General features: G+C 41.8%; 1 protein-coding gene across 1 annotated transcript in view; it reads right to left on the reverse strand.

Annotated features, from left to right (window-relative positions):
- apc2 (APC regulator of WNT signaling pathway 2) overlaps positions 1-16,716 on the reverse strand; it is a 34,732-nt gene that overhangs the window by 8,528 nt on the left and 9,488 nt on the right. Inside the window, exons 2-13 of the mRNA XM_024422526.2 lie at positions 15,003-15,164; positions 12,120-12,210; positions 11,665-11,977; positions 11,364-11,472; positions 10,787-10,900; positions 10,389-10,475; positions 1,430-1,817; positions 1,212-1,310; positions 938-1,077; positions 742-819; positions 465-581; positions 116-330 (exon numbers count right to left, since the gene is read on the reverse strand). Coding sequence (XP_024278294.1) covers positions 116-330; positions 465-581; positions 742-819; positions 938-1,077; positions 1,212-1,310; positions 1,430-1,817; positions 10,389-10,475; positions 10,787-10,900; positions 11,364-11,472; positions 11,665-11,977; positions 12,120-12,210; positions 15,003-15,143 — 1,892 coding nt within the window. The 5' untranslated portion in view covers positions 15,144-15,164. The remainder of the gene's footprint in view (positions 1-115; positions 331-464; positions 582-741; positions 820-937; positions 1,078-1,211; positions 1,311-1,429; positions 1,818-10,388; positions 10,476-10,786; positions 10,901-11,363; positions 11,473-11,664; positions 11,978-12,119; positions 12,211-15,002; positions 15,165-16,716) is intronic.

The raw sequence follows: 16,716 nt of genomic DNA on the forward strand, positions 1-16,716 counted from the left end.
AACTGAGTTTAAATGTATTTGGCTAAGGTGTATGTAAACTTCCGACTTCAACTGTATGGCAGTAATTATTAAACTGTTGCACTGATATACAGTAGAATTCAATTCAAGTAAATACCTGTAATCATCCCGTGTGGCCACAAGACTGGAAACATTGCGCAGGATGCCACCTCCACTCTCGATGATTGCCAGTGAGTTGGTCTGACATCTGTAGGTGAGGGTGCTGACCAAGAAGCCCAGTGCCCCATCTACTGAGCAAATGGCTACCTTGTTCTCAGGACTGTGTGCTGACAGGTTCCACAGAGCGCTGAGGAGGCTTTTCAATGTGGATTCCTAAAATGGGATTTTACATTTACATTGCATTAGAGATTAGAATTGTGCAGATATTTTGCTATTGTTTCCTTTGGTTATTGCTTTGGTTACAATTGCCACCATGCATCGATGACATTATCTCGGTGTGATCTTACTTTTGTGGCTTGAAGAGCACAGGTTATCAATCCTGTTACACTCCCTATGTCCCTAAGGACCCTCTTGCTGTTGATGTCTGCACGCCATGACAGATTTCTCAGAATACTAGACACTACCTGTGAGGGGAAAAATAGATATCTCTTTAGCCATGTGGTACTGGAAACATTGACTTAAACCATTGAAACTGAAAAGAGTAATGTCTCGTGGTTCTGAAATGTTGACAAAAAATAAAACACTCTCAAGTAGTTAGGATAGTAGGTAGTAACCATGTTGTACCTGATGTAGTTCCTCACTATCAGATGCAAGTTGGGCAACAATGGCCTGCAGGCAGCTTTTCTTTGTGCAGAGAGTGGCCTGTGTAAAAGAGAGGTCAGACAGGAGTCATTTATCTTGAATAAAAAAATATTCTTAACAATTGGGATAAATATGTATCCCTCTCAGTTTTTTTAATGCTTTTCTCATGATACATTACCTTGTTGACGACATCTCCGAACGTGAGGTTTGTCAGCGCCATGCCTGCGTAGCGTCGAAGCGCCATATTGATGGGATCGTTCTTCATTCCGTACAGCTCCTGGTCCAAGTGCATTAGCTCTGCGACTACCTGCAACCCCCCTAAACAGAGACACACCAGCCATGCACATCACAAACTGAACAATCACTTCATTCACATATAATATTTGTCAGTAAGGTTATGCTTTATCATCTCTGCTGGAAGTATATTTCCCATTGACATGTTGTTCACTAACCTAGTTCATTCATGGCTTGTCGGTATTCCTCCTCAAAGGAGAGCTTCATGACAGCACACATGGCCTGGCAGATCTGGGGCTCCAATGTCTCAGGGATGTCTGAATACAACACAGACAAGTTCAGCTGGAATTACTTTCACATTCACAGTATAATCCACAGTGTGCTATAGAGATGGCATTAATCACCTAAAATAATCCTGCTTCCCTCCACTACTAACCTGTGGTTGTAGTACCTCCGGGGGAGTGCCTCCCCACGTGGCTCTCGATCCAGTCCCAGCCGCTGTCACAGTGCGAGCGGATCTGCTCCAGCACGTGCAGCACCCTCATCTCCCGCCGGGCTTGGCCCTCGTCTGGCTGGGAGTACACTATGTTGTGCAGGGCAGCGCTGGCTCTGGATCGGGCCTCCCGGCTGCACCCTGTACTTCCATCCGCCTCTCCGGCGCCCCCTGGGCCGTCGTGAAGGATCTGTACCAGCAGGGGTACACAGCCTGACTTGTGCATGGCGATGCAGCTGTCTTGGGAGCTGGACATGGTCAGCAGTGTGCGGGACATCTCCTCCCTGTCCCGGTTGGCCAACATGGAGAGCAGCCAGAACACCATCTCCACCTAATCCAGATAAAATACAAAATGGCCGTGGTGAGTACGTATTTAATTCACCTTCATTTTGACTTTTGTATTTTAAATACTTGTATTTTACTACAATATTTTACAACAACGACTTGAGAAGAATGTTTGATATTATAACATTGGCATGCATGACCAACGAATCGGAAAATGGTGGAGGGATAGTATCATATGCATGTAAGCTCCACTTTTGCTACACATGGCAGGGCAATGGGACCATTATTGTCCACCTAAACAAATATTAATCTAGATAATGCAAAGCCAGTAATGTAAACTGCATTGTAGATCTGAACTGGCATTCATCATACTAAATATGTAATGGTGCCCTTACTTTGCTTCCATCTCCTTGTGCATCAATCGCAGAAGAAGACGACGCATTTTCTGTGTCACAGCTTGAGATCTGCAAATACAGAAAGGGATAGGAATTGGCGTGGTTTTAAAATGCTTCATGTCAACGAGGGTCAAGTAATGTGCATTATTTCTTGTTTTGCAGCATGAGAGTCATGTTTGCTTTGAACTTTCAAAACAGTCTTCACGATCAAGCTGGTCCCCAAGTGCCCTCGAGAAAATGTATTCGGTCATTAATTGCAGACTTAATCTCTAAATTACGTAGAGATGTATGGATCAATCCTAAAGGTTATGTAAATGAGAACAAAATCGTTATATATAAATTATTCTATAGTTTCCATTTGTGTATGTTTCTTTGATCTAAAAGACTTAATTTTGAAATAATGCCATTTGAATGGAAAGATTGATACATTATTTATTCACAGTGTGTTAGCTAGTATCTCATGAATTATTGTACAAATATAATTATACCTGATAGGTAGGCCTAAATAAATAAGAAATGTATGCAGCTGCTGGCATTGGTAGATCATTGTAATTTCATACAAGTTAATAAACAAATGTTCTACATTTTCTGTTCAATCCTAAGTATTTAGGAGTCAGCGTCAAAAAGCAGAGTGAGATGTTATTGTCAATAGACCACTAACAGCTACAGTGCCTTCCGAAATTATTCATAACCCTTGACTTATTCCACATTTTGATGTTACAACTTGAATTTAAAATTGATTAAATTCTCTTGATTAAATTCTCACCCATCTACACACAATATCCCATAAACATTTATTTAAAATGTTTAAAATATATATATATATCTTATTTACATAAGGATTCACACCCTGAGTTAATACTTTGTAGAAGTACATTTGGCAGGGATTACGGCTGTTATTCTTTCTGGGTAAGTCTTCTAAAATTCTTCAAACTTTGTCAAATTACTAGACAACCATTTTCAGGTCTTGCCATCGATTTTCAAGTAGATTTAAGTCAAAACTGTAGATTTGGTGTTTTTGGTTATTGTCCTACTGAAAGGTGAATTAATCTCCCAGTGTCTGGTGGAAAGCAGACTGCACCAGATTTTCTATTTCATAAATTTTTTATCCTGAAAAACATTCTAGTACTTAACGATTACAAGTCTGTGAAATGCTGCTTTAGTGCCTTGTTGCAAACAGAATGTATGTTTTGGAATATTTTTTATTCTGTACAGGCTTCATTCTTGTCAATTAGGTTTTTATTGTGGAGTAACTACAATATTAAACTCTATAACTGTTTTAAAATCCCTGATCTGTTTTCTTCCTCTCTGGCAACTGAGTTAGGAAGGACGCCTGTATCTTTGTAGTGACGGGAAGTATTGATACACCATCCAAAGAGTAATTAATAACTTCACCACACTCAAATGGATATTCAATGTCTGCTTTTTCTAGGTGCCTTTCTTTGCGACCATTGGAAAACCTCACTGGTCTTTGTGGTTGAATCTGTGTTTAAAATTCACTGCTCGTGTCACGACTTCCGCCGAGGTCAGTCCCTCTCCTTGTTCGGGCGGTGTTCGGTGGTCGACATCACCGGTCTTCTAGCCATTGCCAATCCACCTTTCATTTTCCATTTGTTTTGTCTTGTTTTCCCGCACACCTGGTTTGCATTCCCTCATTACTCGTCTTGCATATAACCCTCTGTTTCCCCCCCATGTCTGTGTGTGGAATTGTTATATGTAAATGTATGAGTACTCCAGGCTGGTTTGCGCCGGGTTATTGTATCCCGTTTGTTTTGTGTTTTGTTCGCCTCAATAAAGGGCTCCGTGTGCTTCCCATTTCTGCTCTCCTGCACCTGACTTCCCTGCAGCCAGTTACACACTCCTTTACAGCTCGACTAATGAACCTTACAGAGAATTGTATGCGTGGGGTACATAGAGGAGGTAATGATTTAAAAAATCATGTTAAACACTTATTGCACAAAGTCCATGCAACGTATTGTGACTTGTTAAACATATTTTTACTCCTGAACTTAAGGATTGCCATAAATAAGGGGTTGAATACTTATTGACTCAATTTCAGCTTTTCATTTTTAATTTGTAAAAATGTCAAAAACATTGTGTGTAGGCCAGAGACAAAAAATCTCAATGTAATCCATTTTATATTCAGGCTGTAAAACAACAAAATGTGGACAAAGGGGTGTGAATACTTTCTGAAGGCACTGTATAAATACATTTATTTCAGCTAATTTAATTTCAACTCTATAATATCTTGGCCCTGCAGACAGACATACTCTTCATCAGGTACCAGCTGCACACTCCAAGCATACAGACACACTCCATTTACATTCGACATACCAATTGGCTACATCACAAATCATCAGAGAATATCTATCCACTCTTTTATCCTCCCAAACCCATCACCATGGTAACCCTTGGTGCTGCAGGGTGTGTGTGTGAGAGAGCCCGTGCCTGATCACACCAAAGACTCACTCTCAGACAAAGGGGGGGGGGCTATAGACATATGCTTGTCTGAATAGCTCCATGTTGTAAGCAATAAAGTGTTATCCCGCCAATAACAAGACAACCATGCTAAATGTGTCTGTGTTTTGATGGATTGAATCTGCAGTAGCTTTTACCCCAATAATTGTCGCAGTTCAAATACATAGTCAATAGCTTACAATGTATTGACCAGGAACCTGCTGTCTGCTACAAGATGGATGACAATAGCCCTGAAAAACATGGAACAATGTGTCTATTGTATAAAAAATAAAAAAAACTAGGCAATTCAGTTACAATGACGGCCTACCAAAAGCCCTCCTGCGGGGACGAGGGCTGGAATAAAAATATAGGACAAAACACACATCACGACAAGAGAGACAACACAGCACTACATAAAGAGAGACCTAAGACGACAACATAGCATGGCAGCAACACAACATGACAACAATATGGTAGCAACAACATGGCAGAAGCACAACATGGTACCAACATTATTGGGCACAGACAACAGCACAAAGGGCAAGGTGGAGAGTCTTTGAATGAAGAGAGTGAGATAAAACTGTCCAGTTTGAGTGTTTTTTGCAGCTCGTTCCAGTCGCTAGCTGCAGCGAACTGAAAAGAGGAGCGACCCAGGGATGTGTGTGCTTTGGGGACCTTTAACCGAATGTGACTGGCAGAACGAGTGTTGTATGTGGAGGTATCTCAGATGGAGGGAGTGAGACCTAAGAGTTTTATAAATAAGCATCGACCAGTGGGTCTTGCGATGGGTATACAGAGATGACCAGTTTACAGAGGAGTATAGAGTGCAGTGATGTGTCCTATAAGGAGCATTGGTGGCAAATCTGATGGCTGCTCGAGAACACCCTTACCTGCCGATCTATAAATTACTTCTCTGTAATCTAGAATGGGTAGGATGGTCATCTGAATCAGGGTTAGTTTGAAAGAGGAGCAATTACGACAGAGGAAACCAAGTCTAGATTTTACCTTAGCCTACAGCTTTGATATGTGCTGAGAGAAGGACAGTGTACTGTCTAGCCATACTCCTAAGTACTATAATGAGGTGACTACCTCAAGCTCTAAACCCTCAGAGGTAGTAATCACACCGGTGGGGAGAGGGGCATTCTTACCAAACCACATGACCTTTGTTTTGGAGGTATTCAGAACAAGGTTAAGGGCAGAGAAAGCTTGTTGGACATTAAGAAATCTTTGTTGTAGCCCCTTTTATTTATTTCTCCCTGCAGCCTGGCACGATAGAGATCATTGCTATTCTCCTATAGAGCACCCACAGACAGAAACACAGACGGGCCATTCTGGGACCCAGGTAACACCTCCCTTCTTTGCCAAGTTTGCAGTCCCTAAGCAACTCTATACTTTCTGGGAGGAGCGACCAATTGGAGCCGAGCTAAAGAGGGGTAAAGCCTGCATTCTGCATAGCAGCATGGCAGCACTGGAGAGCATAGCCAGAGAGCGACACAAGGTGAGAGGGATAGAGAGAGCGAGAGATGCGGCTGGGCCTGCTGCGCAGTGCAGCAGCTAAGCTCAGTCAGCTCAAGGTTAATATAAAAGTGGATTTTCAGTATATTACAGGATAACAGCATTCCAGACTCTACAGGATTAGATCCCACTGTATAATGGGTAATAATAGGTATTCTCTATACAGTCACAGTGCACTGTCCTTATTAGAATCATATGCTCAAGCATCAACCCCTCATAAAAACCATATAGGATGGAATAAACATCATTGGCATATACAGTAAATACTAATAAAATATTATACTTATGTAAAACAGGTGATTCCGTGTTAGAATTGTAGTTTGAATTGATAACAGAATAGTACGAAGCCCCAATCAAACTGTCACTTCATAAAATGTACAATATATTGTTTGGGTTAACCAACAGATCTTTTTTGTTTATCCCTGTTTTTCTAGGCCAAAAGGTTCGCCCAGGTTGAATCTGATCAATTATGAAATTGCCTCAATCGAATTGTCTACAATTACTTATTTAAACTAGTTCATAATTAATTAACCCAAAGTGGAACCCCCTCAAGTAAAATTACAAATAACTGATTATGTGAATCAATATATGAAGATACAGTGGGGGAAAAAAGTATTTAGTCAGCCACCAATTGTGTAAGTTCTCCCACTTAAAAAGATGAGAGAGGCCTAAAATTTTCATCATAGGTACACTTCAACTATGACAGACAAAATGAGAAAAAAAATCCAGAAAATCACATTGTAGGATTTTTAATGAATTTATTTGCAAATTATGGTGGAAAATAAGTATTTGGTCACCTACAAATAAGCAAGATTTCTGGCTCTCACAGACCTGTAACTTCTTCTTTAAGAGGCTCCTCTGTCCTCCACTCGTTACCTGTATTAATGGCACCTGTTTGAACTTGTTATCAGTATAAAAGACACATGTCCACAACCTCAAACAGTCACACTCCAAACTCCACTATGGCCAAGACCAAAGAGCTGTCAAAGGACACCAGAAACAAAATTGTAGACCTCCACCAGGCTGGTAAGACTGAATCTGCAATAGGTAAGCAGCTTGGTTTGAAGAAATCAACTGTGGGAGCAATTATTAGGAAATGGAAGACATACAAGACCACTGATAATCTCCCTCGATCTGGGGCTTCACGCAAGATCTCACCCCGTGGGGTCAAAATGATCACAAGAACGGCGAGCAAAAATCCCAGAACCACACGGGGGGGACCTAGTGAATGACCTGCAGAGAGCTGGGACCAAAGTAAAAAAGCCTACCATCAGTAACACACTACGCCACCAGGGACTCAAATCCTGCAGTGCCTGACGTATTGGCTTAAGCAGGGGGACACATGTCCAGGCCCGTCTGAAGTTTCCTAAAGAGCATTTGGATGATCCAGAAGAAGATTGGGAGAATGTCATACGGTCAGATGAAACCAAAATAGAACTTTTTGGTAAAAACTCAACTCGTCGTGTTTGGAGGACAAAGAATGCTGAGTTGCATCCAAAGAACATCATAGCTACTGTGAAGCATGGGGGTGGAAAGATCATGCTTTGGGGCTGTTTTTCTGCAAAGGGACCAGGACAACAGATCCGTGTAAAGGAAAGAATGAATGGGGCCATGTATCGTGAGATTTCCGCCAGTAGCAATCGCTGTGTAGGCTATGCTACACTTTGTAGGCTACTCACCGTTAGCTAGCTAAGACTTATAGCCAACCTGTAAAGTAAACAAGTAAAATGGCCAAACAAAGCTCACTATGAGATTTTTTTCAAGAGGCCGTGTATAGACGAGAATGTTGGAGCATTTGTCAAGTTATTTGATATCAGTGATTTAGCCATGAAGGGCCTCCACCCTCTAGATCAATCACTGATTGCATTGATCTAAGCGGAGGGCCTTAAAGACAGTTTTGGTACATTCAGAGACACTGATCACCACTACAACACTGTTTTTGTGCAACACTTTCAGAAATCATGAACGTGCCCTCCGCTGAAACATGACCATCAGTCCAGTGAAATAAAAAAAGATTGAAAAAAAAAAAACAAACAAGTTATTTCATGCTCCGATGTGCCTCACAAGTAATAGGCTATAACAGCTGACCTTTTACCAGTGTTATCATATAGCCTAGCTATAACAACTGACCTATTACCAGTGTTATCATACAGCCTAGCTATAACAACTGACCTTTTACCAGTGTTATCATATAGCCTAGCTATAACAACTGACCTTTTACCAGTGTTATCATATAGCCTAGCTTGAGAATCGAGTTTTGAAATATAAGGGACTCTACATCTCTTATTATACTATATATGAAAATAGGCAAATGCATGAAACAATATTTATTTCCAGTCAACATAAATAGCCTGTCATTTATTTATTTAAAAAAAAAAATGGGGGGGAGATATAAAACTGCCCTGTAGTTAGGCCCTATAGGCTATTGATAATTTCATTGATATCAAACAATACATTGTAGGCACACTTCTGCGCCCAGCAGATAATTGCACTCTGCAATTTTGACTCATAAAGTGACCTCGGTTAAGAAAAGGTTGGTGACCACTGTTTTACTCTGTTTATATAAGCTATGGCCTAGTATTATGTGTATTAGCATACTACTAGGCTATTATTTAGGTTTCCTTTGATGATGTCTAATGCAAACCGGATCTACATTGATTGGCCTCCGTGCCAGTGATTAACACTAAACAGGCCTCGTTGGACACCCCCTTCGGGCCAATGACGTGTCTTTTGAAAATCAACATTCTAACTGTCTGCTCTTTCTGTTACTATTTAGACATCAAAACATCTTACCTGCTTGCGACTGTAGGATCATTTGCAAAGACCCTTTTTGGCACTTTGTTTCATTTCCCTGCCTCTGTGTCAATTCCAAACTGCATGGTTCATTACATTCTTCATATACATTTTAACAATTGATAATATTCTTACCCATCAGACTATTGTCAATTTAATCTGGTCTTTGGGCCAACTCGATTGTTGCGTGTGCAATTAGTTTCGATATAGTTAGGTGTAGTTTCGACGGGTCATCATCAGCTTCACAGGTTTGAATGGCATGAAAAAAAAAGACGTGTCCTCTTTTTAAACTGCTAACACAAATTCTGTTTGTGATATTAAGATTTTAACAACGATAGTGTGTTAGACTTATTTAGGAAAAGTCAAGCATGGGGGGCATAAGTTTAAAAATGGCAAAGCAATTAAAAAAAGTACATTTGTTTTTAGTCAATATGACGTTCTCGGCTTTCCTAGTGTTAAATGCTTACATTTGTGGCCGCCTACCCTAGCCTAGCATCTCCTGGTATCTGAGCCAGTGAGAGGTTACCAAGCCTATTGCAATCATTACTGTTACATAAGGGCATTATATTATAGTCTCATTGTCTATTATATATATGTCTATGGTTATTTATATGCCTGCTTGTAGGTCTATGTGAGTCGCATGTGAAATGCAAGTCACGGATTTCCGTTGGCCTACGAGACTATTTGGTCTGTAATGCGAAATCACATGTTCTATGGTTTGTTGTGTGCGGTCCATTACAGTAGGGTATAAGGTCGGCTATGCTTTTATGATCATTTAATGAGGACTTGAGTGCCCAAATTTTGCCCAACCCACATTTCTTTTCTGGCCCTGACATCAACAGATTTCTGCCTGCGCCACCGCACAGCATGAAACATTTATTTTAAAATCCAATATGGTGGTGTGCCTGTGTACTCTCAAAAAAATCATCAATAAAGATGTTTCTAGAAGACACATCAAACATCACTCAGTTTCAGCACGTGTTGATGTTGAAGGCAGCGGCGTGGCACTGCGCCTGTTTGTGTACCGGCCCCCTATAGTGATCGCATAGCACCGATAAAACATGCAGCGCGGTGCTGACAAGACACAGGAGAGGAATTAGAGAGGGAAATATTAAACCAGTCACAGGACGAGGAAAACTGACAATATGATTTAAAATTCACCGACAGATGCCGAGAGGCGGGGGACAACGTGAAATCAATCACATCGGAGGGAAACTAATTCTTGTCATCTTTCATGTTTTACAGTACAAAATCATTTTGTGAAAACAGAACACAGGATTATCTACCGCACCTCAATCGTTGTGTGTAATTGACTGTTCATAATGGCCTTTGCAGTTGAAGTCTTATGTACATACTTCAGAAAACCAATTAATCTGTGCTGCCTCTGTTGGACAGTCGACACTAGGCCCCTTTGTTTTATCTGTATCTCAAGTGTGTGTGTGTGCTGTTTATTTCACCTCACACAGGTTCTTTTCCTGGGTGCCTCTGGACTCCTGCGCCTCCTGTAGCTCTTTCTCTAGCTGTTCCAGACGAGCCACACGGATCTGCGAGGGGAGACAGAGAGGGATGAGCAAGTGGGAGAGCGAGAGTCTTTGGTCGCCACGGACATTTTGTGAGGTGACAAACATTGTAAAACACCCTCCATAACAGCACAGTTTTTAATTTCTGCGGTTTTTACATGTCAACTGTGTGTGGACATGCAGGGCAAACTGGGCCATATGTTGCATCCCAAACACGATTCAGGAAGAAGTACCACACTCAATAATGTAAGTGAATGCTTTGACAACAGCTGCCAAATGTCACTGTCTGTGTTGCCATTCCAGAGACAGACTTGGCAGAGAGTCCTTCTCCTTACCTGAGTCCGCTGGACCATTTCATCGCTGGTTCCGAAGCGTTCCTCCATGACAGAACGCAACTGCTGCGCCTCGAACTCCAGCTGCTGCCGAATGAGGTCCATCTGTATGGAGAACTATGACAATAAGGAAGAGGAGGTTAGTTCCCACGCAACACAAGAATCAATTTTGAAACAAAATGGTTGCTAGTTTGAATCTCACCTGCGCACCTGTTTAAACAATAATGAGTTGATTTCATGACAATAAGCATACCAACCATTTTTTGTTGTTGTGTATATCTATGTAAACCAGGGGTGTCAAACTCATTCTTCCCTAGGGGCCACATTCGGTCTTCAACAAGGTCTGGAGCACCGCACTGAAAATTGGTTATATTTCCTCGCTGTCAAGATTGTCAAAAAGTAGTCCTCTATCCATCGGTTTTGGAATTTTCAAATGCTCCCTGACTGTTTAGCTTTCATTTAGCTGATTATTAACGAGCTGGACACAGTCAAGAAACTGTATGAATGTAGGTCCATTATAATTTCTACACAGTTAAAATGTTGTTTTACGCATTTTAAAGTATATTGAGTTTGCTCTCACTGTGTCGATGCGTGGCAGTTGGTTCAGCCGCTGAGACAGGCCCTGGAGCTGGCTGTAGTACCAGTGACGCTCCCTCTCCTCCTTGTCTATCTCACTCACCAGCATAGCCCTGGAACACACACAGCCACACAAACCTTTAACACACAGACTACCATCCGCAACATCACTGGGGATTCATAGTGCCTCACCTTTTTTAATGTGTGTTGGGGGGGGGGGACTGCAGATTTACAGTGAATGATGATGTTTAAGGTAGTATCACAAGTAATGCATGCATCTGATTGAAAAATGGTAAAGCGCTTACCTCTCTTTGTAGAGGTCTTCCAGATGCTGGGCCGTGATACGTCCGTCTCCCAGCATGGCTTTGGCCAGGGCTCCATCCATGAGGTGGGGGTGTCCAGGATGCACGGCCGTGCCCTCCCCTGACAGAGAGGAGCTCTGGCGGGATGAAGGCCGTAGGGGGCTCCTGGCTCTGGAGGAGGAGGGAGGCAAGCAGGACAGACGATCGTCCATGTCACTCGACTGAGCTGCCAGACTGGCTAGACTGTCTGGCAGGACGCGCAGATTGTGTGGCTGGTACTTCAGCTCATAGTAGTTGGTCAGGTCCATGTGCAACTCTGAGAGAGAAAGAGAGAGAGATTTTTTTTTTAATGAACCATTGAAATGTCCTATTATTGAATGAGCTGTGTACAATATCAGTTTAATGCAAGACAGACATTAAAATGGGAGAAAATAGATGGAAAACTACATCAGATGTACCTTTGAGCTGATCCAGCACATCAGTCCTCCCTGAGGAGGCCAAAGTGCCAGCCTCCAGCTCCAGTTTATTCTGCAGGCCCTTCAATACCCCCTAGAGTGGAGAAAGCAAATCATAATTACTGTGTCAACTTCAAATTGCTGTTGTGGCCACAGTAAAACCAAAAAAAAAGAGTCACAACCTGCTGGGTCTCTGATGACCTAGAGGTGAAATAAACCAAGCAATGAAAACACTGTATATGCCTCCTGTTCCGCTCCTTTTTATCCTCTCGTAAGATGGCATATCATAGCAGCTTGCCTGAAATCCCAGCCTTTCTTCGAATGAATGTCCTCTTACTGGAAAAGATACATTTTTTTTCTTCTTCAGATGGACGGTTTGGTCTGTTTGCCACCAGTATCCGGCAGTGTGAGCTCTCTACAGAGAATCTTGGTTTTCTGCTGATAGCTAAAGCCGACCTCAGGAATTTAAAGGCTTTAGCTGGGGATTATCCAGCTGTGCTCAGCATCTGGGCACATGTGCCGGAGGAGTTGTGGGACAAACCCACGTGCATTGGGGTTGGCATCTACGATTACAGTTTCAGATTGAGAACTATCACGACCATGATTGATGTTGCTGGCTGCAGCTATGGAACCGGAGAAATCGTATTTCGGGTATGTTTTGTTGTTCATTTCGTCAATTATAATTTGAAATAATTCAATATGATAGAAGGATGAGTGGGGCTTTTTTTAATAACCAGATTATGTTACGTGTTTTGACCTTTCTGCTCATGCCTCTCAGAATCAGGTGCACAGTGTTTTAGTGGTAGTCCACAGTACACAGAATTTAGGCTAAAGCCACTCTAAAGCCCAATGGAAAGCCCGATTCCACCCCTCTTGGGATGGTCCTTAATTCTACCAGTAATCCAAACTCCCCTGACATTGAGAAGGTCTATTGGGTCAGAAGTAGCACGACAAAGCAATCAAATGGGTCTATGGTTTCTTCTCTCCATTTTCAAATGATGGCACATCATTGGGAATACAAATCTCTATTCAGAGCCTGTAGAGAACCAATAGGTCTATTCCTCCCTGTGAATAAAATATGCCAAGGCAGAAGTCCCTACTATCTCTTTCATCAGTTTTCCTCTGTCTTTTTTTATTTAAAAATATATATATATTTATTTCACTCCCTTTTTTCTCCCCAATTTCGTGGTATCCAATTGTTAGTAGTTACTATCTTGTCTCATCGCTACAACTCCCGTACGGGCTCGGAAGTGACGAAGGTCAAAAGTCATGTGTCCTCCGAAACACAACCCAACCAAGCAGCACTGCTTCTTAACACAGCGCGCATCCAACCCGGAAGCCAGCAGCACCAATGTGTCGGAGGAAACACAGTGCACCAGGCAACCTTGGTTAGCGTGCACTGCACCCGGCCCGCCACATGAGTCGCTGGGGCGCGATGAGACAAGGATATCCCTACCGGCCAAACCCTCCCTAACCTGGACCACACTAGGCCAATTGTGCGTCGCCCAACGTACCTCCCGGTTGCGGCCGTCTGCGACAGAGACTGGGCGCGAACCCAGAGTCTCTGGTGGCACAGCTAGCGCTGCAGTTCCTCTCTGTCTTTTGAAGAAGGAAATAATTTTCCAAATAACACAGTTTGATTTGAAGTAACAGTGACAAGAGCTGGGTGATTATGCAGAATATAGCTGATTTATTCCCGAGGTAACGCAAGGACTCTGCAATGTTCTGCAGGAGATGAAATGGTACACAGTCGGGGTGTGCCATTTAATCTCCATCTGATCCCGATCATATTAATCCACACAGATATCATATTATGATGAATGTCTAAAGGCCAACCGTTTTGTCAATAGACAGACGAATACCAAACAGCAAACCATCCTTGCAATGACACATGGTGTGACAAACTTGAAGCGGATTCTTTCCTGGAATCCAGGGAGAGGATTGGCCACAGAGGGGGAAAAAAGGACTATCCGGTCAGACACGCAGGGATTTCAAACAGCAAAAAAAATCTATAATGAGAAAACATCTTATGGGCTGAATGGTCTAATGATTTCCTTCTTCCTCAGCGGCTTGTCTCAATCCCTGCTGGCATCATTACTGTAACAAAGACAACCGGATGGATCCGTGCAGAAAGAGGAATGATTTAAGTGTGGCCCAGTGCCTCGTCTATCTAGGCTAGGGATGCTAGCCATGAAGCATTAGCGTCTCCAGTCACTCAGGAGGGAAACTGGGTCACTAGTGAAGGAGTTACATGAAGTCTACAGCATCCTCCAGAATTGGGGCTGAACTCTATCCATCTTTGGCAGAACTGAGTGGATTTTGAATTGGAATACGTCCTATCTGTATCTCAATTATGCTATTAGCCACGACTTGACAAAATAGAGGGAAGGATCCTACATCTTAATTTGAGCCTGTTTGCTACTGCAGGAGAATAATCTTGCAGCAACAGGAAATGTGAATTATGTGGATTATAATTAATGGACATTTTTGTCGTGGTTGATACATTTTTGGTAAGGGAGAATCGTCTGAAATTTCAATGTGGAAATTACTAACATCAGAAGCCTTTTTAAATCCTCAAATACACTTGGTTTGACATTTCTCCTGCAACATGGTGATCAAATTAAGATCCTACATCTGTAGGCATAGATAAATTCCAAAATGAAAACAGTTTCTTTTAGATATCAAAGCAACACTTTATCTTAGCAACACTTAATCATCTGTGTCTTAAACGTTTTAAAATCTTTGGTCTATTTGCAACGAAACAACAAACTATAAGGTCAATGCAATGGTTGAACTTCCACCTTTGCGACATCAAATCAACACTCGAATCCTATCCTATTATTATTTCCCCCATAGCCCTGGGGTCATCCCTTTGCCCTCTCTCACCTTCATGTCGGTGGTCTCGTTCTCGAGCTTAGACAGGTGGTTGGAGTTGTCCTCCAGCTCTCTACGCAGATGGGAGTTCTCCTGGCGGAGAGCTTCCACCTGGTAGACCAGCTGGTCATAGGAAGCCGTGGAGTTTGCCATCTTCAGGCAGTGTTGTGGTCCCTGCACGGAAGGAGAAACAAGTGAGATTGAAGGTTAGTGTGGTGTGGAGGTTAGCTTCTTGGCAAACTCTGGCATATCATGCATTTCTTATTATAAGGTTATTGCATTGTCTTTGCAGAATCATTTATAGGAAAACTGCCTGTTTTATTTCCCAATTGATACTTATACAGCACATAGATAAAAAGAGGGCTCCTCCATACGTACAGTATTTATTGAAATTTTGGGGTCACTTAGAAATGTCCTTGTTCTTGAAAGAACAGCACATTTTTTGTCCATTAAAATAGCATCAAATTGATCAGAAATACAGTGCAGGCATTGTTAATGTGAGTCGGAGTCTCCTCTTCACCGTTGACGTTGAGACTGGTGTTTTGCGAGTATTATTTAATGAAGCTGCCAGTTGAGTACTTGTGAGGCGTCTGTTTCTCAAACTAGACACTCTGATGTACTTGTTCTCTTGCTCAGTTCTGCCCCAGGGCCTCCCACTCCTCTTTCTATTCTGGTTAGAAGGGAGTAGAACACAGCGTTGTACGAGATCTTCAGTTTCTTGGAAATTTCTCGCATGGAATAGCCTTCATTTCTCAGAACAAGAATAGACTGACGAGTTTCAGAAGAAAGTTATTTGTTTCTAGCCATTTTGACTCTGTAATTGAACCCACAAATGCTGATGCTCCAGATACTCAACTAGTCTAAAGAAGGCCAGTTTTATTGCTTCATTAATCAGAACAGTTTTCAGCTGTGCTAACATAATTGCAAAATGGTTCTCTAATGATCCATTAGCCTTTTAAAATGATAAACTTGGATTAGCTAACACAACGTGCCATTGGAACACAGGAGTGATGGTTGCTGATAATAGGCCTCTGTACACCTATGTAGATATTCCATAAAAAAATCTGCGGTTTCTAGCTTCAATAGTCATTTACAACATTAGCAATGTCTACACGGTATTTATTGATACATTTTATGCTATTTTAAAATGGACAAAAAAAAAAAAAGATTTTCTTTCAAAAACAAGGACATTTCTAAGTGACCCCAAACTTTTGAGCGGCAGTGTCGATATAAACAATGTAGAACACGCGAAGGGCTCCTCCGGCTACATCCCTTCTCTCTCCTCTCTGCAGTGTAAGGTTGGCAGCAGATGGTACACAGAGAACCTAATCATCTGTCAAATCTAGTTTAGCTCGGTTTTGATCAATCTTTGTGCTTGGCCGAGCCTGAATTCACTCTCAGTGTGGCCATTCAATATTGGCAATGTGCTCTGCAGTTTGTTTAAGCAACGCTTTAATCTGGTTTTAGAGTCTATGGTTGTTATGGATATTGGATAATATTATGGTATTTGATACCACTGGTTACAGCAGTTGAATATAAAACCATATCAAAATTACATTGCAGCATACAGTATTTATTATAGTTGCTGATCATTTGAAAGGTTTGTGCATCATTTGTGTATACATCACATTGTAACTCATAAATTGGATTGCTACAGATGTAGGATCTTAATTTGACCAGTATTTTCACAGTAAAGTAATCCTGCAGCAACAGGATTTGAACGTTT

The sequence above is a fragment of the Oncorhynchus tshawytscha genome, linkage group LG05 (assembly GCF_018296145.1).
Source record: "Oncorhynchus tshawytscha isolate Ot180627B linkage group LG05, Otsh_v2.0, whole genome shotgun sequence".
Classification (NCBI taxonomy): domain Eukaryota; kingdom Metazoa; phylum Chordata; class Actinopteri; order Salmoniformes; family Salmonidae; genus Oncorhynchus; species Oncorhynchus tshawytscha.